Consider the following 21,908-nt stretch of genomic DNA (forward strand, 5'->3'; position numbering starts at 1 on the left):
ACCTTACTATGCTTTTACACAGCTACCTACCACTTAAAAATCATCACCCAAACAAGTCCCAAACAAAAAATAGCAAAACCGGAAGTTCCGCTGCCATACCATAACACGCCGCTAGAGCGCCCTGCCGTAACGCAATTCCTGCCATTCCTTCGTCATGTCTAATCCTACCCACATACCAAATATCAAAACCATCCATTCACGCGTTCCCTAGTTATCAGGCTGACAAACGACCCCCTGACATCAAAACAGCACTGACTACAAATTAAACACTTCGTTTCACGAAGTGAACGAGTAACACATTTATGTCTACAGACATCATTCTACATAACAAACCTGGCTAATTTGGCAAAGGTTCGTGGAACTTTACTTTTTGATGCATTTGCCAAATTGTTACCATCTAATGCATACACTGTTAATTGAATTGAAAGTTTTAAGTACTGTTTAGAACAATGAATGTTGTCATATAATGTGTGTTAAAGTGTTTTCTTTCGATTACAAAAGGCGTACTTCGACTCGCGAACGGCGCGGGAAAAACGTGGTGCGCCAGCTGTCGGTATCATTGGAGGAGCTGTATAACGGTGCCACCAGGAAATTCGCGATCGCTCTACGGAAAAACGTTATCTGTGAGAAGTGTGAAAGTATGTATAACGTAACATCAGATGGCCTGCCGTATAAATTTACAAAAATCTTCCTAGTGTCATTGTTCATTGTTACAAGGCAATTTTACAAATTCTCAAAGAGGGCATTTTTTGTCATACAACATTTGAATGTTTAAAAGCTTAGAACTGTGGAACACAAGTTACCTGTTGCTTCATGTGACATGTCTCACACATAAACTTTAAAAAGTTTCCCAGCATTCATTGTATTCAAAACTCAGACATATGCAAATCTGTTGTGTGTAATTCATGTACTAGTGCTTGATGCAGGGATACTGGTACACTATGATGCTTGTTTATCCGTAGTAAGATTTTGAACATGATGTTTTTAACCATAATCTAATAAGTTTCTGTGCACCGCTGCTGTTTTTTGTTGCTGTTGAGATTTTCAAGCATAAACAGTATTCAACAACACATAGGTCGCGGAGGAAAGAAAGGCGCGGTGGAGAGCTGTCCGAGCTGTCGCGGCACCGGTATGCAGTTTCGTATCCTGCGGCATGGTCCAGGCATAGGCCAGCAGATCCAGTCCATGTGTATCCCGTGTCAGGGTCAGGGGCAACGCATCAACCGCTGTAAGACCTGTAACGGCAGAAAGATCGTACAACTTCAAGAACGCAAGGTCTTGGAGGTGCACATTGACAAAGGTAAGTCCAGCCTTTCCAAACGAAGGTTATTCTTTCTTTGGTGTGCATTATTGATTCTTGGAAGAAAGGAACATTTTTTGCCGTTTTCTGTCTTAGAAATTGACTTATGAAATTTCTGGACATAGCTACAAAAAGCGTGGCAATGAAAATCCATTGCCATGGCGACGAGTTATGGTTTATATATTATCTTGAATTATACATTTGCTGTTGTTGGTGTGTTTTAGTATTCGCCTCTCCTCTGGCTCTGTTTATAGCCTGTCAAGTGCTAAAAGGTCCTAACTAGCTACTTGATGGACGGGCTGTCGACCTCTGCCCTGCCATGCAGCAACTCTGTCCTCGTCCGATGCCTGGGACAAAAACAACAGGACTCTGTCCTACCTCTCAGCCTCTCTCCACCAAACACGTCATTTCTTTTTAACATTGTGGGTCGCATCTTTCTTCTGTACACAATTTCTCAATTTTACACGACGATCAGTCAAAAATTGCTGCGAGGACTTAAGCCAACATGAAAATGCATTGCCAAGGCGACGGAGTTATGGTTTATATGTATTTAATTATACATTTGCTGCTGTTGGTGTGTTTTAGTATTCGCCTTTTATCCTATGGCCTGGCTGTATTTATAAAGGATGTTTAACACGATGAATGTTTGTAGGGCACTGCTGTCAAGGAAAAAAAACGGTCCCTTTTGTGTGGCGAGTGTCCTTGATATCACATTCAACAACAAACAAAACTTGCTAACTTTTTTAATTTTTCATCATACAATGTTAAGTTAGTGCAAGGGGGTTGAAAAGGGGGTACAAACTGCTAAAAGTTTGGCTTACTCTGTTACCTCTAACCTCTGGTTGCTAACGAGACAAATCCAGATGTTCTCCACTAATCTTCCACTGGCTGAAGTATCATTTTCACTCTCCTAGACACTCGGGTGCTTGGGAATTCCCTTTTGGGAACGGAAGAATACAGACTAGCATGATGAAACTACGCACGCGCGGACTCTAAATTCCTCACATGCCTGTCCAATTCTGGGAATTCCTGACAAACGGTCGCACACTATACTATTAGGCGTCGCCACTGAGGCGTCGGCAAATATTGGAAAACCACACTTCATCATAATTCATAATAACATATTATTTGCGATCAGTTTCGTAAGAATAATGAAGGAGGAAGATTTCAAAGAAAAATGTGCAGAAAAAAATTCATACAAAGAATGAGAAATATAAGACCACATTATTAATAACCTGGTTGATAGAACTTTCATTATGTTCTTATATTGTGCAGTATATTTGCAAGTCACTAGGAGTCTCTCATAACCCAGTGTTTCCTCAGGAATGAAAGATAATCAACCGATCACGTTCCATGGTGAAGGTGAGCAGGAACCAGGCTTGGAACCAGGCAACATCATCATCATTCTTGATGAGCAGGAACATCCTGTGTACCGCCGTAACAATGACGACCTGCTCATGAAGCTGGAGATTGAGCTAGTGGAGGCGCTGTGCGGATTCCAGCGACCAATCAAAACACTGGATAACAGGACGCTACTGATCACATCGCGTCCTGGTAAATTTGACTTAAATCTGTATTTAATTAGTATTTTTCTAGAAAAAAAGACTACATGTTTTGCATTATCTTTTATCAGTAGATGTAACAATGGAAGATGGAACACCTTTTTGTGTGTGATTAGTTTGCAGTAAGACATCACAGCAAAAACTGTAAACTTTGAAAAAAAGTGTGAAAATTTCTAAGTTTACAGAATATACTTCATATTCCCACAGGAGAGGTCATCAAGCACAAAGACGTGAAGTGTATCATGAACGAAGGAATGCCGATGTACCGCAACCCGTTTGACAAGGGCCGTCTCATCATCCAGTTTGTGGTCAACTTCCCCCCAGATGGCTTCTTGCCAAAGAAAAAACTCCCCGAGTTAGAAGCACTTATGCCAGGTAAAAAGGACAATCTGTCATTCATTCTTTCTTTCTTTCTGTCTTGTCATGTACCCATATATGTTTATCTATGTAGTTTTTAAAATTGGTTCGCTTTTTCTTTGTTGATTTTTTAGTTAGCCGGTTGTCATGAACATTCATTTATGTTGGGTGGGCAAAAGAATAAAACTTAGTTAAGTTTCTTCAAGTCATGTCATAAAAGCAGACCAAAATTTAAGCCACTTTCCTTATGCTTATATCTACCTACAAGTTCTTAAAAGCCATCCTTTCATTTGTCCCATGAACTAATATTGTAATTATGTAATCGAGATTATTTACTCAGTGTGAACGTGAAATTTGTAGTCCATGACAAGATGTGCAATAGAGCCTCTTCAAACTAATGTTTCTCTTGTTCTCCCTGCAGAGCGGGAAGAAGTCTTGGAAAAACATGACGCAAAGGTGGTAGCCTTAGTCCGAATCGACCCCTACAATTAGGACGATGAACACCCCCACAGACAATGAGAGGCGGGGTACAGGGTGCCACACAGTAAACAGTCCTTCGAAAACAAAACAGCTACATCAAAATGAATTTGACCCTCTTAAAACTATTTCTTTGCCAATTGTACCTCATTATAAGATTACACAAACAACCAGTTTTTGTAGAACTACCGACTTCGTGTGTTATACAACAAAAAAATGAGGAAGTACTGGTTTCCAATTTTCTAAAGCAGGCAGTGTTTATAGGATAAACAGCATCTTGTAGTAGGGGAAACAAGAAACCATGGTGCTTCCCATTCCTCATTGATAGACAGATTTGTCTTGTAAAATTGTCCCTGTAACTGCAGATTTAGAAATACACGCTTTGAGAGCTTACAGGATTTACTGTGAATCTTAGTCAGTAGATACTGTGTCAAGCTTACCCAGCTTTTAGAGGCAATGACTACGTATACATGCTTGTTACAAGAAGGGACATGCTTGTAGCAAAGATTTGAGGGTATAAAGATATGCTAAGTATCTTAACTTTAAACTGCTAAATGTGTGTGTCTATGTAAAGGGACCCAAAATGTTTCAACTTGTCAAGTAGCAGTGAGGAAATAAATGCTAATACTGGATCCACTGTGTATTACTTTTAAATCACTGTGCAGGAGTGAAGTATTGTTTTTGGCTGAGTGTTTGTGTGTGAGTCTGTGTTTTTGTGATTCCCAATATAACGGGAGGTGCCCCAACACGGTACGCTTTTTCTTGCGCTCAAACTCATGGCGCTCCATCGCTAGTTGCCTGAGAGTGGTCAAATTTTGATGACTGAATTTTTTACACATAAATTTGAACAACATACTTGAATAAGAAATGCATTCATGTGGTTCATGAACCTTTCGCGCTGCATGTTACAAGCGGCAAACACTGTGAGACAATTTCGTGTATGTAACCTTCCAATTTTGTGCTACGCTGGACAGTGTGCCTAACTCGGTACGCTTTTTTTACATTTTGCTTTCTTCAAAAGTAAGTGGTAAATTTAAGTACACTGAAAAAAATTAATAATATGATATTTTAGCTTTCTTTTGACAGTAAAATCGTGACTGTATGTACTTCTTGTCTCACATGAGGAAGGCTGTACCTAAAACAATCCAGTTCATGTTTTTACGGGCAATGGGCTGAATGCACTGATTGTGAATGCCCGACTAAAAAACATAACGAAAAAAATACACCGCTAACATCAACAAAACTCGGTCTGATTATATGAAAATATCATCTACATCTCTCTATCAAGTCTTATTTTCCTAGACAGCACGAATCATTTGTTACAGTCAAATAAATCTTTGGAGCGTACTCTAGCCTGTCACCTTCACGGCCACACTCCCTTGGGAGTACAATGCTGGCAATGTTTATGTCGCTTGCTTTTGGTTGCTTTTCTACTCAACAGACATTTGAAGACCCATATTCATAGTGTTTTATGGAGCTTTATTTATGTGTATCATGGCAGTTGTGTGACTGCTTGAAAGAGTTCGTATAGTTAGCGACACGAGCCGCCAATACGCAGAGGCCGGTGACCTCAGTGATTCAGCACTGTCAACATTACTGTTAGAATTCTGTTTGTTTTTTTAAACATGAAGTAAATATGTTAAAGTATACTTGTAATGCAAATTAAAGCTGTGTGCATGGACTTGGTTTATTTACCTTTGTAATCAGCATAGTCAGTGGCAACAAACACGGTGTACTTATGGATAATAAGATTAGCAAAAAATCCGTTCCGTCTTACGACGGGGACCGTCTTAGGGCGGCCCCCGTTACACAAAGCATTATTGCCATACATGCTCAGTGCTGTGATTCTTGGTCAGTGACAGTGGGACTGGAATGGATTCAAACCTATATGGGTCAGTGGGTGAAGTCTGCCATCTCTGATTGGCATGTTTTGGCGCGATTTGAAATATAACTCCCCAAAGCTATCGCGGTTTTATATTTTGAGTAGAAAAATAGTATTGTGACCTTATATTTGATTGATATAACTCTAGCTGCTGTGGATGGAATTTCATGATATTTGGTATTTGAGTAGCGGTTACAGAGACCAAGGTTTTGTTCGAAAACGGTTCACCTGGCACTTTTTTGTCGGGACTGCAGCGGGGCGAGTGTGTGCGTGTGTGCGGTTGCGAACAAGATAACACGAGACACTGTGGATCGTTTTGCATGATATTTCGTAGTTATGTAGGGGTTTGGAAACCGAAGGTCAAGTTCGATAATGGGCATCCTGGCGACAAGTTGAGGTACTACAGCGGAGCGTCAACGTTGGCATTAAAATTATCCTCTTGCCGGCAGGTTAATGATTTTTTAGTAGTGGATACGTCTTTGGGCAGGAAGTAAGTCGTGTAAGTTTGGGCCATCTGGAGGGTTGTTTTTAACTACAGGGGCCCATTTTGCTTTAGACTCTGAAAGGGAATAACTCAAGGAAGGGTTATCATGATAGTGAGTTGATAGTTTGAGGGATAATTTATGTACTCAAGTTACAATTATGCTTATCCGGAGCTAATTTACATAATTAATGAAGGAAGTTTAGAAATCTCCTAAATCACATGATAAGACCTGATTTGGGGGGCAGTTGTGGTTGGTAAGTAGGTCAGGAAAACAAACACTTGTCATGTAGTGTGATGTTTATTTTTCAAAGAAATAAAGACGCCCCGGGGTCATGGAAAAGTTAAAGGTGGTGGTTCTGTGGCCTTGTTTCGAATAAGCTTTAATGACTTTGATGCATGCTGGAAGTCAGTTGGGATGGAATAAGGGAATTTTCAACCGCTATATACGCACTTTCATGCAGCCGTTTACTGACCAGTTGATACTCTGGTAATAAATGAACGAGACCTTAAGATCTTTGATAAAGGCACTCTCCATAATAAGCCTTGATTATTTGGCGAAGGTATGTGTTTCGTGGAACTCTAGTTGCTGATGTTATCTATAAGCTGCCTGACCTTGGTCCTTGGGCATGTACATGTAGCTAACCCAATAGTACAAAAAGGGTAATGTATTTTTCGAAGACAGTGGAAGACGAAAGAGCCCACCTTTTCTATTAGAGGGTTTTATGATGTTGGAAAGTGGATTGTTTTCTTATTGTCAGTGAATGTAAAGAAGTTTGGGTGGAATTCGGTGGCCTCTTGAAACAGCTCTTTTCTTTCGTGATCGTAGAAAGAGCAGTTTGACATAAAATGTGTTTCGTCTTCCACCATGTTTGACGTGCATTGTTTGCACATTCTTTCACACACGGGTAGCTTCTTGTACCGCCCTCCCTCAATTTCAAGAGAGTGGGCACTAATTCTAATTTTGCTGATTGCCGAGTATCATTTCAAGAATCGGAAAGCGAAACAGATGGACGACACCCCATAGATGAAGAGAAGGAGCCTCTTTCCCTGAACCTCCTTCTGCAGCTGAGCCAAGGCCGCTACATCAGGACCACCGGAACCAACTCAACACAAAACAAGGAAATCAAACAACAGCTGAGAAAGTGCTTCACGAGAATAAGATGTCAATCCAAGAGATGACACCAAGTGACCCAGAGGTGGAAGTGTATGCACAACTACTCAAAGAAAATGAGATCGACGGAACAGCTCTTCTTAAACTGGACGTAAAGTTGCTGAAAGAAGACTTTGGAATCACAGCTTTCGGAGCTAGAATGAAGATAAAGACATCACATTGATGTTGACAGCATTTTTTCCCTTTCCACAGATAAACACACGTACACAGTGTTCTACTGATTCAGAATTGATAGGATGCTTCAAAATCAGGAAGGACCAACACCTAACAATTCTCGACTACAGGTATATATGTTTAATGTAGTTTCACATTCCACGTAACTTTTAATCACAGATATTTTCTTCTATAGTTAAAAGATAACGGTCAGATGTTTCTGATGTTCATTGTGCACGGTGATTACATTTGCGTCCGTTGATAACAATTTGGTGTTCTCCAACAGGAAAAATAGTCAATTGTGAACGTAAATCCCAGGAAAGCCTAAAGTTTCAATATTTAGGGGTTCCCTGGTTAGCAAAGCCCCAATTTGGAAGTCTGGTTCACAAGGGGTCGAGATCGCTGTGACATCGGACTTGAACACCCCTATTGAGCGTTATCCCGGTCCAGGTATGATATAAAACTATGAAAACCCCAAAGAATGCTGCATGCTGCCCTTGCCTATGATTTACAGTAAATACTCGTATGCCATTGTTCATTTTCAAAATCTACAGAGATGGTCAGTGGTACAAGGCTCAGTCGTTGGACACCTTGGAAGTGGGCTTGGTTCCTTTCAACTACGTGATTCCTCTACAGGGACTGCAAGGTCACGTCGAGTAAATATTGAAACCCATTACTTTTTTTGTACTGGTTAACATCATGTTGTTATACATTAAGACATGATAAGAAGAAGAACTTTGTTGCGCAACAATTGTAACAGTTACAATGTATGGCAATCTGAACAACTATATACTAATACAAATAACTTAACAACTAATCTAATATAATATAACAGTATAAACAATCTAATGAGTATCATATGGCATTATCTCGTTTTTGCAAGGAGTTGTCAATAAATTGGCCTACGTAGGCAGATATATGAACAGGACATGATGATATACCTCTGACCTAGCATGTGATATGATAGAAGATATAGGGTAATGTGAATTGAAAAATACATGATAGTGTGCACTTGTGTGTTGTGTGTGTTCGTATGTGTATGGTGCGCGCGCGTGCCTGTGCAATATGTGTGGGTGTCTTTGTTCGTGGTGTGTGTATACATTTCATAAAGTTATAATTTTGTCCCAGATTAGCCACCATCTTACGACATCCTTTTATATGTATTATTTACATGTCTTTAAGTCGTAATTTTCGTTTTGTTGCTCAAGATGGTTCGTAGGACCCCTGGACCGAAGAGACACGGATAATCGTCTTCTGTGTGACGACAACCCGGTTGGTACTTTCCTTGTCAGAAGTAGAGAAGACATCGGCGAAACAGGTAAGACCTATGATATACATATTTCTCTATGTAGGTTTTTAACTGTGAAAATGGTTAGAAAGGGCCAAAATGATATCATGGCTGCCTTACTAGTAGGTATCACCTGGCCTGTATGTCTAATCAAGAATTGTTGAGTGCGATTCTTTTAAGAATATGCATAAAACTGCATTGATTCCGTTAGTTTTAGATATGTGGAACTGTTGATTAACAGCTGCTCAGGGACATCAGATAATAACGTAATTGTCTACAATGTTGATTTTGATACAGTTTGAAGGGGGAAATGAATTGTGATGTGTGTGAAATGGTGAATTGGCACTCATTCTGTTTCATTATTAACGAAAGGTTTGAATTTAGTTGATAGTAAATTGATTACGTGTACCTAATATTTGCTTCGTAGGCTCACACCTCTACACGATATCCGTGCTGCGCAGCAAGACTGGCAACGACAGAGTGAGCCACTTCAATGTACAAAGATCTACAGAAGGAAAACTGTTTGTTGCAGCTGATATGGAGTTCGACAGCCTAACGGAACTGGTGGAACACTATCTCAGTATGTCCATGCCATCCAGTTACTCACCTATACTCAAATGAATCATTACATGTACTTGATATGAAAAAAAGGAACAAGTGATAGCTTAAGTGGGCTCATGAAACTGAGAAAAAACTAATCGGACTAGTTATAGATATGCTTGAATTCAGCTTGAACGGATGTGAAGGTCAAATGGTCAGAGTTGTTAGGGTGACAGGAAGTAGAGTTTGAAACATTGACCAACAGCTGACAACTATTTAAGGCTATTATGTCAAAGGAAAAGCGCTACAGAGCGTGGTGACGTGTTGCTTTTGCTCTGTATTTTCGCATAGGTATACGAAGAACTAAATAGTTACAAAGGTATAAGATCTTTAAAATCTGTTTTCCTTTCTATATTTTTCTGTAGCAGTGTGAACAAGATAACTAAAGAACGGCTGGGTGGATTGGTTTCATACTTGATGTGTGGGTAGAGTGTGACAAAAACTAAAAATGATTAGATTTTGGGCCCCCTACCGGCTTCCCTTGGTGCTGCAGCGCAACTTCCGTTTTGATATCACGAGTTCTGAACAAGCTATGGTCACAATTTTAGGGTGTCAGATAGCTCTTGTGCTCAGAAAGAAGTAACGTAAGTTTGAGTCCCGTCTCCTAGCGGCTAGGTTTGGGATAGCAGGGGCATCTACGTCAAAATTGTCGAAGAGGATTTCTCAACAAAGGAACGACGGATTTTAATGATTTTTGGTATGTATGTAGCTTAGACAATGTTGTACAAAATGCAAAATGGGAGTAAATTTACATAATCAATGAGGATATTCTATCATAGCCGTTTTCCAATGCATCTCTTGTCTCGGAGATGATTTGGTCTTGACGTTTTGGTAACAGATAGCTTTTGACGTCAGGACAATGTTTAATTCGGGAACTCCAGGCGCCACATTCCAAATAGGATAACTAAAGAAAGAAACTTGTTAATTTGCATAAAATTAACAAAAGCTTTAAATATTTTATGGAGGTATGGGGTCGCCGAACTCTAATTTACATGATATGTTGCTTGTAACAGGGGTTGGACGCATCGGCAGCTGCCCTATCACCACCCCATGCCTGGCAACTATGACAGAGGTTCCACTGCCTCATGCTGAAATATGGGAGATCCCACGGCACAACATCAAACTTATGAGAAAGATTATAAGGGCTAGGCAACTTTGGTGAGGTGTTCCAAGGTAGGTCACGTAGGCATCATCAACAAAAAACTGAGAATTGATATTTTGATACAACAGTTACCTTTGATTGAATGCAAGCAGGCAGTATTTTATAAAAGAAGGTGCTAATAACACATCGAGCTTTTAGCTAACTGCATGTAGGATGGAAGGCTGAAAGGAAGGAGGGAATTCTGAAAGAAAGAAAAAATGTAAGGAAGGATGGAATTCTGGAAGGAAGGAAGGAAGCTTGGAAAGATAGAAGGAAGTCCTTGGGGAAAGAATGAAACAAAGTAGGTAAGAAGGAAGTTTGGTGGATGTGCTGAAGGAGGGAGGGAAGGAAAGAAAGAAGATGTGAGGAAGGATGGAAGAAAGAAAGAACGTAATGATGGAATTAAGGAAGGGAGTCCTTTATTAAACTAGATGGTCCTGTCAGAAATAACATTATCGCAACATCTTTGTTTCTTAGGTCTTTGGGAGGAATCCGTCGATGTTACTGTGAAGATTGCGAAGGCAGGGTCGATGCTAGACGACCACATCCAGTTGCTCCGGGAGGCTGACACCATGAAGAACCTACTTCACCGCAACATTGTACAGGTGTATTTTAGGGTCATCTTCACAGGGGGTAAAGATTTAGCTAAGAAATTTACTTCATTTGTTTTCGGTAGATGTATCGTGAATATTTAAGAGTGACCTTCGTGTCGCGGTGGTAGTTAGAGTCTTTTTTTTGGGGGGGGGGGGGGGGGGGGGGTCAAGACAATTTTTTCTCACAAAGGCTGTATCTTCCCCAAAAGCTTCATTTTGCTGACTTACATCCTCTCTTGTTTGTGTGTATTTATAGCTCCATATTACACATTTTAAATGCGAGTCAATGCCCTTCGAAATTGTACAGCAAAAGGTAAAACTAGGTACGAGAACCATTCGTCAAAAGTTCTTTTTTGCTCAACAGGTTAATAATGATATTGCAATCACTCGATGATAGCGAACAAAATATAAATATCATTGAAATTGCCTAAAATGATATTGGTTTTGTTTCAAAATATCTAATTTCAGTGTGTATGAAATAGATATCCAGATAATCAGGACAATGTATCGGTTCCTTTCAATTTTGTGCATGTAGCTGTTGGGCGTCTGTACGAAAGGGTACCCCATGTACATCATCACAGAGTTCATGTGTAACGGTAGTCTGGACCACTATCTACGCCATGGGGAGGGTCATCGTTTGGACCTGGTCGATCTGATTGACATGGGTGCTCAGGTGAATATTGATGTTACGTTTTCTCCTTTAACAAGAAACGTGAAGAAACAGGACCTATATGATTGGCTACAATGGGCGTATAAACGTATGTTAGTTGTTGTTGTTAGTTTAAAAGATGTCTTTGTTGTGACTTGTACGTAGCACAGTTGGACATAATATACGATAAATGTTCATTCATCCGTTCATTCATTCCTTAAGCTTTTAATTGAAGGTAGTCGGAAATGACAGTATAGTAGTATATTAATTAGAATATAGTACCCTCCTATGGGGGGATCGTAGAATTCGTAAAAAAATGGAAATTGGCCAGAGGAGTCACTCCACGCTAATCTTAGCATTCCTCTAGGGGCCAGGCAAACCCTCTGGTACGTGTAGCAAAACTCTCGTGGTCAGCGTAGTCAGTCTGGTAAAGGCTATGAATATACATATATAACTGTCCTGCTTGGAAATTGCGATAACCATCTTGCAGCTGCTTGTTAGCAAAATACAGTAACTTCATACATGCAACACAATTCATGTATGAAGCTGGAATATGATTTTCCATACTTCTGTGTTATGCTGTATATGCTGTTGTGAGTTTTTCAGCGGATACAATGGAGATAGCCTGCCCTTTGTAGTTATTCATCTTCAGAGGTGGGTTTGACACCATTCTGATATCTGAAAACAGTACCAAACCCAAAACCGCAGGTCGCTGCTGGTATGGAGTACCTCGAAGACAACAACGTCATCCACCGAGACCTGCGAGCAGCAAACGTCCTTGTTGGAGAACGGAACCTCTGCAAGGTGGCAGACTTTGGGATTGTGAGGCTAGAAAGCATCTATTATGCTACCCCATGTGAGTAATATAAAAATATAAAGATTCAAATATTTGACAGATATTAAGTTTGTTTGTTTGTTTTATTAGGATCTCCATTAGCGATACCACCGAAGTGGTACCGCTATTCTTCCTGGAGTCTGACACTTATAGATATATACAATAAAAACGAACATAGTCAACAAAACTTATACAATTGGTAAACAGAAAGGTAACAAAATTAACTCAGGTAACGTAAAGTGAACGTGAGAGGTCAGAGGTCAAATTAAAACGTCAGAAATATCGTCTGGGATTTGTAAGTAGAAAATAAATGTGAGTAATGATTAACAAACCATAATCGACTTGAATAAACTAAATAAGCAGCTGGAAGTAAGTACAGAATATAGCAGTCGTGATGGTAAGGAATAATCTAACGTAATAAACTGACCATAACTGAAAATCATATCAATAATAACAAAATGAACCGTGACTAATGTATTTACAAAAGGAACAGAATAAATACTACTGAATGAAATACATGTAATAGAAAAGCGCCAGGTTGACTTTATCTTGTACCATAAACATAATTAACTAGAGTTCCACGAACACATACCTTTGCCAAATAAACCAGGTTTGTTATGTAGAATGATGTCTGTAGACAAATGCGTTACTCATTTCATTTTCTTTATAATTATATGCTTGGTGTTGGTTTATAAAATTTCGGCATTGATTATGCAAATTAGATTCCAAGGTACAATTAATTGATATCAAATTGTATCAAGCATTACTTAAGCTATCAGCATACCAAAAATCATGATGATCCTTTGATCCATTCTTGACTTATTCTCTTTTAAAGTCTTTAAATGCACCTCTTACTCTCTTCCCTCTTTCTCAGTTAATGTTACATATGTGACAACTTTAATGAAAGTACTATAATGGAATGTAGTGGATTTATGAACTTTCCCTTATCAATTATGCAAATTAGCTGTTAATTTGCATAATAAGTATCACATTATACAAATGTATAAGTCTTCACTTAGGCTATCTACATGCCAAAAATCAAGATGATCCATCAACACGTTCATATTTTCTCATTAATTATGCAAATGAGATCATCATTTGCATGATGAATATGTATTGACATTTCTCTCTTTCTCAGCTACATATGTGAGAAGTTTTAAAGTCCTATCATGGAATGTAGTGAATTTAAAATATCCTCATTAATTATGCAAATTAGCTATTGATTTGCATAATTTGTATATCATTATGTAGGTCTTCACTTACGCTACCTACATACCAAAAAACATGATGATACGTCAACATGTTCATATTTTCTCATTAATTATGCAAATGAGGTCATCATTTGCATAATTGATATCTATCGACATTTCTCTTCTGCCCAGCGACATATGTGACAAGTTTGAAAGTCCTATCATGGAATGCAGTGGATTTATAAATTTTCCTCATTAATTATGCAAATTAGCTGTTGATTTGCATAATTAGTATACCATTATGTAAGTCATCACTCATTCTATCTACATACCAAAAATGATGACGATCCGTCGACACGTTACAGAGTTATTCTCGTCCAAAGTTTGAAAGGAAACCGGCGCCTGCAGTTCCGCTAGCGGGCTTAAACTCACAGCAATTACTCTCTGCCTCGAGGGCTATCTACCACTAAAAAATCATGACCATAGCATGTCCAGAACACGAGATATAAAAAATTGAGTTTCCGCTGCAGTACCTTAGCAAGCCGCTAGGGGGCCCATTATCGAACTTAACCTTCGTTTTCCCGACCCCTACCCACCTACCAAATATCATCAGGATCCATCAAAGGCTTCTTGAGTTATGCTGTTCACACACACACACAGAGACACACACACAAACACGCCCAAAACATAACCTTAGCCATTCTGGCAAAGGTAACAACATAGACTGTCTTTTCACCATGCTACCACCACGTGCTCAGTGGTGCTGTTTTGTTTTGTATACCCCAATTTTTTATCCTGTTCTTGAAATCTGCATAGTTTGTAGATGTGATGTGCCTTGGTAATGTGTTATATGTCTTTGAGCATCTGTAAAGGAATGTCCTAGTGAGTGCTTTTGTTCTGGGTTTAGGTAGAGTGAACCCCCCCTTTGTGTGAAAGTCTAGTGTTGTGGTTATGAGAGATGATGGTAGTTCTGACCCTGTCATATATTCCTTGCGGTTCCTTAACTGTTAGCATTTTATGAAAGGCACAGGTAGTACTGGTGAATAATCTCTCTTTGACTGTTTGCCATCCTAGCCTGGAAAGTAGGTCGTCAGAACTTGTGAAAAGTGTTGAGTTGGTAGCAAGTCTGGCTGCACGGTTTTGCATGGTTTGCAGTTTATCTAATTGTGTCTGTGTTGTCGAAGAGACGATAGGAGCACAATAATCTAGATGTGACAAAACAAGCGACTGTATCACAGCTTTTAATATGTCACTATATAGGAAAGAAGTTTTTGTATTTTCTTAACGATGCTACAGTGCCAGCCATTTTAGTCCTGGTTTTGTGTACATGTAGGGCCCAGGAGAGATGCTGGTCAACTGTGAAGCCAAGCAGGTCTGTTTGTCTTACTTGTGTGATGTTCCTTCCTCCCACACTTAGCCTTAATTCAGGGTTGTGCTTTTAAATTAGTTTGTAGTGACTTCCTATAAGTATAGATTTGGTTTTCCCCACATTAAGAATCAGTCTGTCAATTTCCACCCATCTCCAAATACGTGTGAGTACAGGTTGAATGATATTTTCTACTTCAGCAACAGTAGGCGCTGCAGCAGCAAATGGAGTGGTGTCGTCAGCATATGAAACCATATCAGTATTAGTATTCGTTGTTATGGTAGGGAGGTCGTTGGTGTAAAGGCAAAACAGTAAGGGCCCAAGACAGCTCCCTTGTGGCACTCCACACCTGTCCTCTCTGTATGGTGAGAAGTCCCTATTTATAAAGACAGCCTGTTCCTCTGAGGTAACTCTCTACCCAGCTGACTGCTAGCTCATTGAAACCATAACATTTCAATTTGGCTAACAGGATATCGTGATTGACTATATCGAAGGCTGCACTAAAGTCAAGCAGTACAGCTGCTACCATGTTTCCTTTATCAATTTCAGTCAGCCACTGGTCAGTCATTTGTATTAGTTCACTTGAGGTGGAATGATGCTTCTTATAAGCATGTTGGCATTCTGAAATGATGTCGTTTTGGAGGAGATAGTTTTGAAACTGCTTCTGAACTATCTTCTCCACTAGCTTACTGATTGCTGGGAGTAGACTTATGGGTCGACTGTTTGGCCCATTTAATGGAGCTGACTTGTCTTTTAGCAAAGGAATGATTTTAGCCATTTTCCACTGTGAGGGAAATAGTCCCTGTGTTAAGGAACAGTTTATTATATGGCATAGAGGACTGGCTATGTGGTCTGCACAGAGTTTGAGTAGCGTGTTGTCTATATTGTCATAACCTGTGGTTTTGGTTTGTGGAAGGGACTTAAGTAACTCCTTTACCTGCTCTTCAGTGACAGATTGAAAAGAGAAGGAGAAATTCTTTGAGGCCATTATGTTCCTCTTAATTGGTGTTAGTGCTTCTTCCATGTCTAGTTGTCCTTCATGTGTGAGGTGGTTTACCTTGTTAATGAAGTAATCATTAAAATATGTTGCAATGTCAATTGGTTTGGTCCATATCTGTCCATCTGATTCTATGAAGTTGGGTGTTTTACAAGTCTTCCTACCCAGCATACTGTTTATCACATTCCATAGTTGCTTGGTGTTGTTATTACTGCCGTTTGCCTCTAACTGCACTCACACACGATCTATCACAGTTGGGTGCACAGACCACAATCTAGTACACACCACAAGGAATACAAAACTACCTAAGATACAAGCCTCCATCACATTAAAACGGTTTGTCCATCACAAAAAAAGCCAAAACTTGTATCATTTGAAGACTTCATCAGGCTCAATTTTGCAAATTCAAAAAAAAAAAATTAGACTTGCCCAATTCAATATTCCAGCATGGACTACACAATAGATCTTACGTTACACTGTATATCGGACCATGTAAAGTTACATACTTGTGTTCAGGAAGAAGTCACAAATAGGAATGGGTACCGGTACATCATGATACCAGTTTTTCTTATCGGACAGGTCCGAAAAAAACTGACCCGAAAAAAATCCTTGGACGGGATGTTGGATCTAATCTAATGGAATATGAACAGGTCAGGCATTCACACGTTTTAGAGCTCACTGGTCGAAGAAAATAACAAGAGCGAAGTACAGAAAAGTTTATAGTCATTTCTACCAAGTTGTCTGGCCTTTCACCCTTAATAGAGTTTCCAAGTCAGCAGAAACTTGATGTATAAGAAAGTAACAAGACAATCTTTAAGAAGCCGTATGCTTTATTAGAGTCATTTACATAGCATAGTAGAAAACCCTCGCCTGGCAGTCAGCGGACTTACTCCTAATAAGGTAATCATTTAAGAGCGCCTCCTAGAGTGCATCTGTTGAACTGCAGTCTATAACATTATGTGACATGATCTATGTAGTGGTGGAAAATGCTTCTAAACTTCACCGCAAACATAATCACAAACAACCAAATGTCGGTTAGAATTATAGCTTATGATATCAATAACAACTATGATACATTGGGTCCTTAATGTATGGCAACTATTAATATCCGACATTGATAGATATAGAGTCCATTCCAAGACACCATGCGGATGTTTGTTGCCATTGTTTAGAATTGATTTTAAAGTTTTGTAATTATATGTCTAGGACATTTGATACTTCAGAAATATTTTTAACACTGTTTCAACTTTATAAATATTTCCCTGGTCCTGTAAAACTTTGGAAATATTCATGGTGTGAAATTGGATACTTCTAATGGTTTCTAAATAATGATAACAGCATTCTACCATTATTTACCATTTTCTACCATTTTTTGTAAATGGTTCGGTGGGCTGGGAAGATAGCAATTCACACATCCTTGCAAAGTATGGTTGGGTGCCATGCAACAATGGCCCACCACAAAGGATCCACCAGTGCCCAGCAGTGAAGTCTAAAAATATACAGATGCAACAATAGGGCTTACTTTTATGGGGGCAATAAACTAATTCTACCATTTGGCCAGGTTTACCATTTTTTGTAAATATTTGTAAATGTGAAATAATCACAGAGAGGTTTCACAATTATTCTAAATAAAGATATTTTTGTACAGTTACTTTCAAAATGTTTCTAAAATATTCAAAGAAATTCAAATAAATGAGTATTTTCTTAGTCAATTTTTTGAACATAATTTAATTATTGTGGCTCAGATATTCTTTTATTCAAAATAATTTAGACTAATTATAAATATCGCCTAAAAACCCTCATGGTGTCTTGGAATGGACTCTATAGTATTTCTGAAAAAATGGTTACGTTTCAAAAGAGGAATATATCTGACAGAAAAATGAATTGCAGTTGTACATATTTGGTCATGAAGGAACATATGTTATAAATGGTAGAAAGTTATGGCTCTTGCTGCTAGCAATAAGCAGTTGTCATGGATACGTGGCAAATTTCTCACTAAAAATTAGAGAAAATGTAACAGGTTATTTCTGACGGAATAACTAGCTATTCCTTACATTCGCCGTATCTGTATGAAAAAAAATGCATCTTGGCTTGAAGAGATGTAAACATGGCACATTATTCAGTTGCTGATTCAATAAGATTGATAGGCTGGCTGACCAATTGGCATCCATCATTTTTGTAACCTGATACATCTAAGCAGTCACTGTCCAATCAGCACACAGAACTGGTGTAGCCTGATAGTCTATGCAGCAACTGCCCAATCAGCATACATTAATTGTGCAACCTAATACATCTGTGTAGGCACTGACCAATCAGCATACAGTACTGGTGTAATCTAATACATCTGTACAGTCACTGACCAATCAGCCTACAGTACTAGGGTAATCTGATACATTTGTGCAGTAAGGCTTAACCAATCACCTTTTTTTCTAACAGAAATTCAAGTTTCACCCTTTCCATGCAAACTGCAATACAAAATTGGTGCTTGAATCCACCCTTAGCTTGGGAAGGGTTAACACATAGCAACAGTATCACCTTTTAAAAGCTGCTTGTTTTACATTCATTGAAGAATTCATATCATGGTTATGGTGGTAAATATATCAGTATGGAAGGCATATCAGCTGATAATATAACTCTAGTTGACAATATCACAGGTTGGTATAGACGATATCAGACCATATTACAGGCGATACAGACCTGTATCTGTAAGGGATAAATTGATATCTTTACGATACCAGCATGTTTTATATATCTGCTCCATATCAGCATGATAAATCATCCCTGTCTTATATGATATCACTTTTATCAACCCCATGTGATATTGTCTGTTATCACCCTACTATGACACCAGTGACATTGGCACACCGTCCCCCCACCCCAGATCTAGTGGTATCAAATCCACAACCTTACCAACCCCCTACCAAAATGATATGTATCTATTATAAGAGAACACATATTGCCTTGTCCGTATCTTTCTCGCCGTATCAAATCATATTTTTTTCTAATTTTCTTCTTCTAACCACTAAGGAAACAAAAAAACTTACTGCTAAGTTGTTAAGTAGTTTTAAGCTAGAGCCCTTTTCACTTTTGCTTTCTGCCATGATTTGCTGAAGGGCTGAACTTTCACTGCCCAGCTTGCTTCTGAATATGTCATTGCTGTGCAATAATGTCTTCTTGTCTATAGTTAAACTACGTTCAAACACAACACAGAAAAAAAAAATACAAATGATAGTCTCCAAAGTAGTTGTGAAATCGCATCTTCTAGGTCACATGACCATAGTTACAGGCCAGTCCAACTTGACAAAGGCTGTAGAAACACATCTGTTAGGTCACATGACCTATGTTACCGGTCATTCAAAACCGACAAAGGCTGAATACTTGTTTTTTTCCTTCTTGTGTTGGAACACAATTTACATGTAACTTTAACTGCAACCACCAATACATAGTGTTTCCATGTATAGTAAATGGGTGAATATCTATTCCAGTTTTATACCTTAAACTTAATGTTCTGTAATTTCTCCCAGAAGGCCTGATACATGTACTACATGTAAGTATACTACACAGCATAGTTCTTAGGTAAGTACCAGTAGACAGCAGCACGTGAAAGGCATTATTATGGCATCAGGCCTACATGTAGTCGTATACAGGGTTCCAGTGAACGTTATATATGGTTCATACTTAACAAGTTAACGGCTGACTAGTATTTATATCTAGGCATATACATGGAGAGGGAAAAAACTCCTTTGCGTACATAGTTGTAAGAGCACTTAATATGAAATCTAAAAAGTTTGCATCCTTCCCTATAGATATCGAGTGGAACAGTCCAACCTATACAAACAATCCAAGCAGTGGACTGGCTCACTCCCCAGGGAGGGGTGTGAGCTTAGTCGTCAGAGTCCTGGTCTTGTTGAGGCCTGTTCTTGTACTTCGCTTGCCGTATTTTGTACAGGTTCTTCCTGGCTTCTTCTAACTCTCGCTCTTTTCTTAAAATCTCCTCCTGGAAGAAATAAGAAAAAAAAAGTCAGGAGAGCTGTTGCCATGGTTATAACAAAATCTGCATGTTCAAATCTACAACAACATTCCTTCTTCTACATTTGCAGGTATATGCTTCTATCTGCACATGCAGGTACACATTAGTTGATAGTTATCACAGACAGAGGAATACATGAGAGACTAATACTAATGACATGAACTACAGACCACAAGGCCAAGGGATCTAAACTCTTTGAATCACATCTTCTGGATACCTAAAATTTTAAAGAATAATCTGATTTGTGTTCATAATTTCAGATTTATAATAATAATGCCAATATTTTTTTTTACATCATACATTTACTTCAGGTCCATGTTTGGTACCACAATGTTGCCATACAAAGAAAATGGCCAAAATCTTTTTACACAAGATGTGATCCATAAGATCAAGATAGAGTGGCCCGTTGACAGTAGAGGGTAGGTGGGGGAGGGGGGCAAGCTGGAAAAAAGTGAACCCTACAGGGGAGTGTTCATTAATGGTGGTGAGAGCTGATGAAGCTGGGGGGAGGTGAAAGCATGTCAATCAGAAATGGGGGGGGAAGGTACATGATTATGAGGATTCTAAGTAAGGCCTCACAAAATTAGTTCATTGGTTCTCAAACAGTAAGTAAAAATGAAGCAAGTGATCAAGATGAAAAAAAAACTTTTTTTTCATGTTAATTTTCCAGCTTGGCATCTTAACCATAAATGTGAGAACCAACATAATAACTTGGGGTGGCCTTACAGAGGTGAATCACTACCTATGTAGGAAGATTAGTGCACAGTAACAAAAGACAACAGTGGTGTAACAAAAGCATCTATGTTGAGACTGTGAAGTGCAGTGGGCAATGGGGTCACTGTAGCTGTGTGGGTACTATGTCACTGTGAACACTATACGATACAAACGTGTATACACTGTATCACTATGTAAAAAATGGGCAAGTTACATTGTAAAATGGCACCACTTTAGTGGTGTTGCCAAAAATAGTTTGATTACTAAGGACATACATGTAAAGGCATTCATAGGTCAACTAGGCATTCATGATTTCATGTCAAAAGTGCAACAACACATTCTCCTTGAATTCGACAGTATCTATTTCAAACAAAAGGGAAAAAATGTCCACACGCAAGTTGCATGCACCATTGTTTTAAATTAAGAATTAAGCATCCATTTCAATTTGCAGGAATTCTGTGGGACAAGTTAACTGATTATTTAAACTATGTCAAAATGCATCCACTACGTACAATGTACTGTACAGGGACAAATGTACACGGTCACTAGAGATTTTTTTCAATGCAAGACATAGAGCAAACCAGGGAAACAATCATTCAACTCAGCATGAAACACATGGCATCCATCAATTAATGTATTCAAACAAATGTTACTTGACTGTATTCAAACAAAACTGTCAGACTGTTGCCCCACTGCTGTGCATGTTGAAGGTAAGAAGGAACTATATTTTCTAACACCACACAGTATGTCATGGGGACAGGCATGATTATTTTGTAAGTGTGTGTGTGTGTGTGTGAGAGAGAAAGAGTGAGTGAGGAGAAGACAGGGATAAGAAGAAGAGAGGAAATGGGTGTGGCTGGAGGTTGTCATGGGATAGAGTGAATAAAAGAAAAGTCAGGGAGAGGAAATTGATAAACACTGGTGACATGAAACCAGAGAGGAGTGCGATGGTAGAAGGAAGGATTGAGGGAAGTCCATGTAAAGGAGATAGAAGAATAAGGGAGGGAGGGAAAGAAAGAAAAGCAGTCAAGAGACTGGAATGAAAGCAATGGGATAGCAAGGAGAGAGTTAGAGGGAAATACAAGAATGGATGGAGGGAAGAGTTGAGAGAATGTATGA

At 39.0% G+C, this 21,908-nt stretch overlaps 2 protein-coding genes across 2 annotated transcripts in view; one reads left to right on the forward strand and one right to left on the reverse strand.

Annotated features, from left to right (window-relative positions):
• Positions 1-7,237: 7,237 nt before the first annotated feature.
• Positions 7,238-12,594, forward strand: LOC118411035 (tyrosine-protein kinase Fgr-like). Its single transcript, XM_035813040.1, has 9 exons — positions 7,238-7,324; positions 7,426-7,517; positions 7,941-8,042; positions 8,595-8,704; positions 9,102-9,254; positions 10,893-11,014; positions 11,544-11,681; positions 12,366-12,479; positions 12,583-12,594. Exons 1-9 carry the CDS (start codon positions 7,238-7,240, stop codon positions 12,592-12,594), a joined length of 930 nt encoding a protein of 309 aa, XP_035668933.1.
• A 5,480-nt stretch (positions 12,595-18,074) lies between these two features.
• LOC118411994 (talin-1-like) overlaps positions 18,075-21,908 on the reverse strand; it is a 144,974-nt gene continuing 141,140 nt past the window's right edge. Inside the window, exon 60 of the mRNA XM_035814545.1 lies at positions 18,075-20,042. Within this exon, the coding sequence (XP_035670438.1) occupies positions 19,929-20,042 (114 nt within the window). The 3' untranslated portion in view covers positions 18,075-19,928. The remainder of the gene's footprint in view (positions 20,043-21,908) is intronic.

This window comes from Branchiostoma floridae, chromosome 3 (assembly GCF_000003815.2).
Source record: "Branchiostoma floridae strain S238N-H82 chromosome 3, Bfl_VNyyK, whole genome shotgun sequence".
Classification (NCBI taxonomy): domain Eukaryota; kingdom Metazoa; phylum Chordata; class Leptocardii; order Amphioxiformes; family Branchiostomatidae; genus Branchiostoma; species Branchiostoma floridae.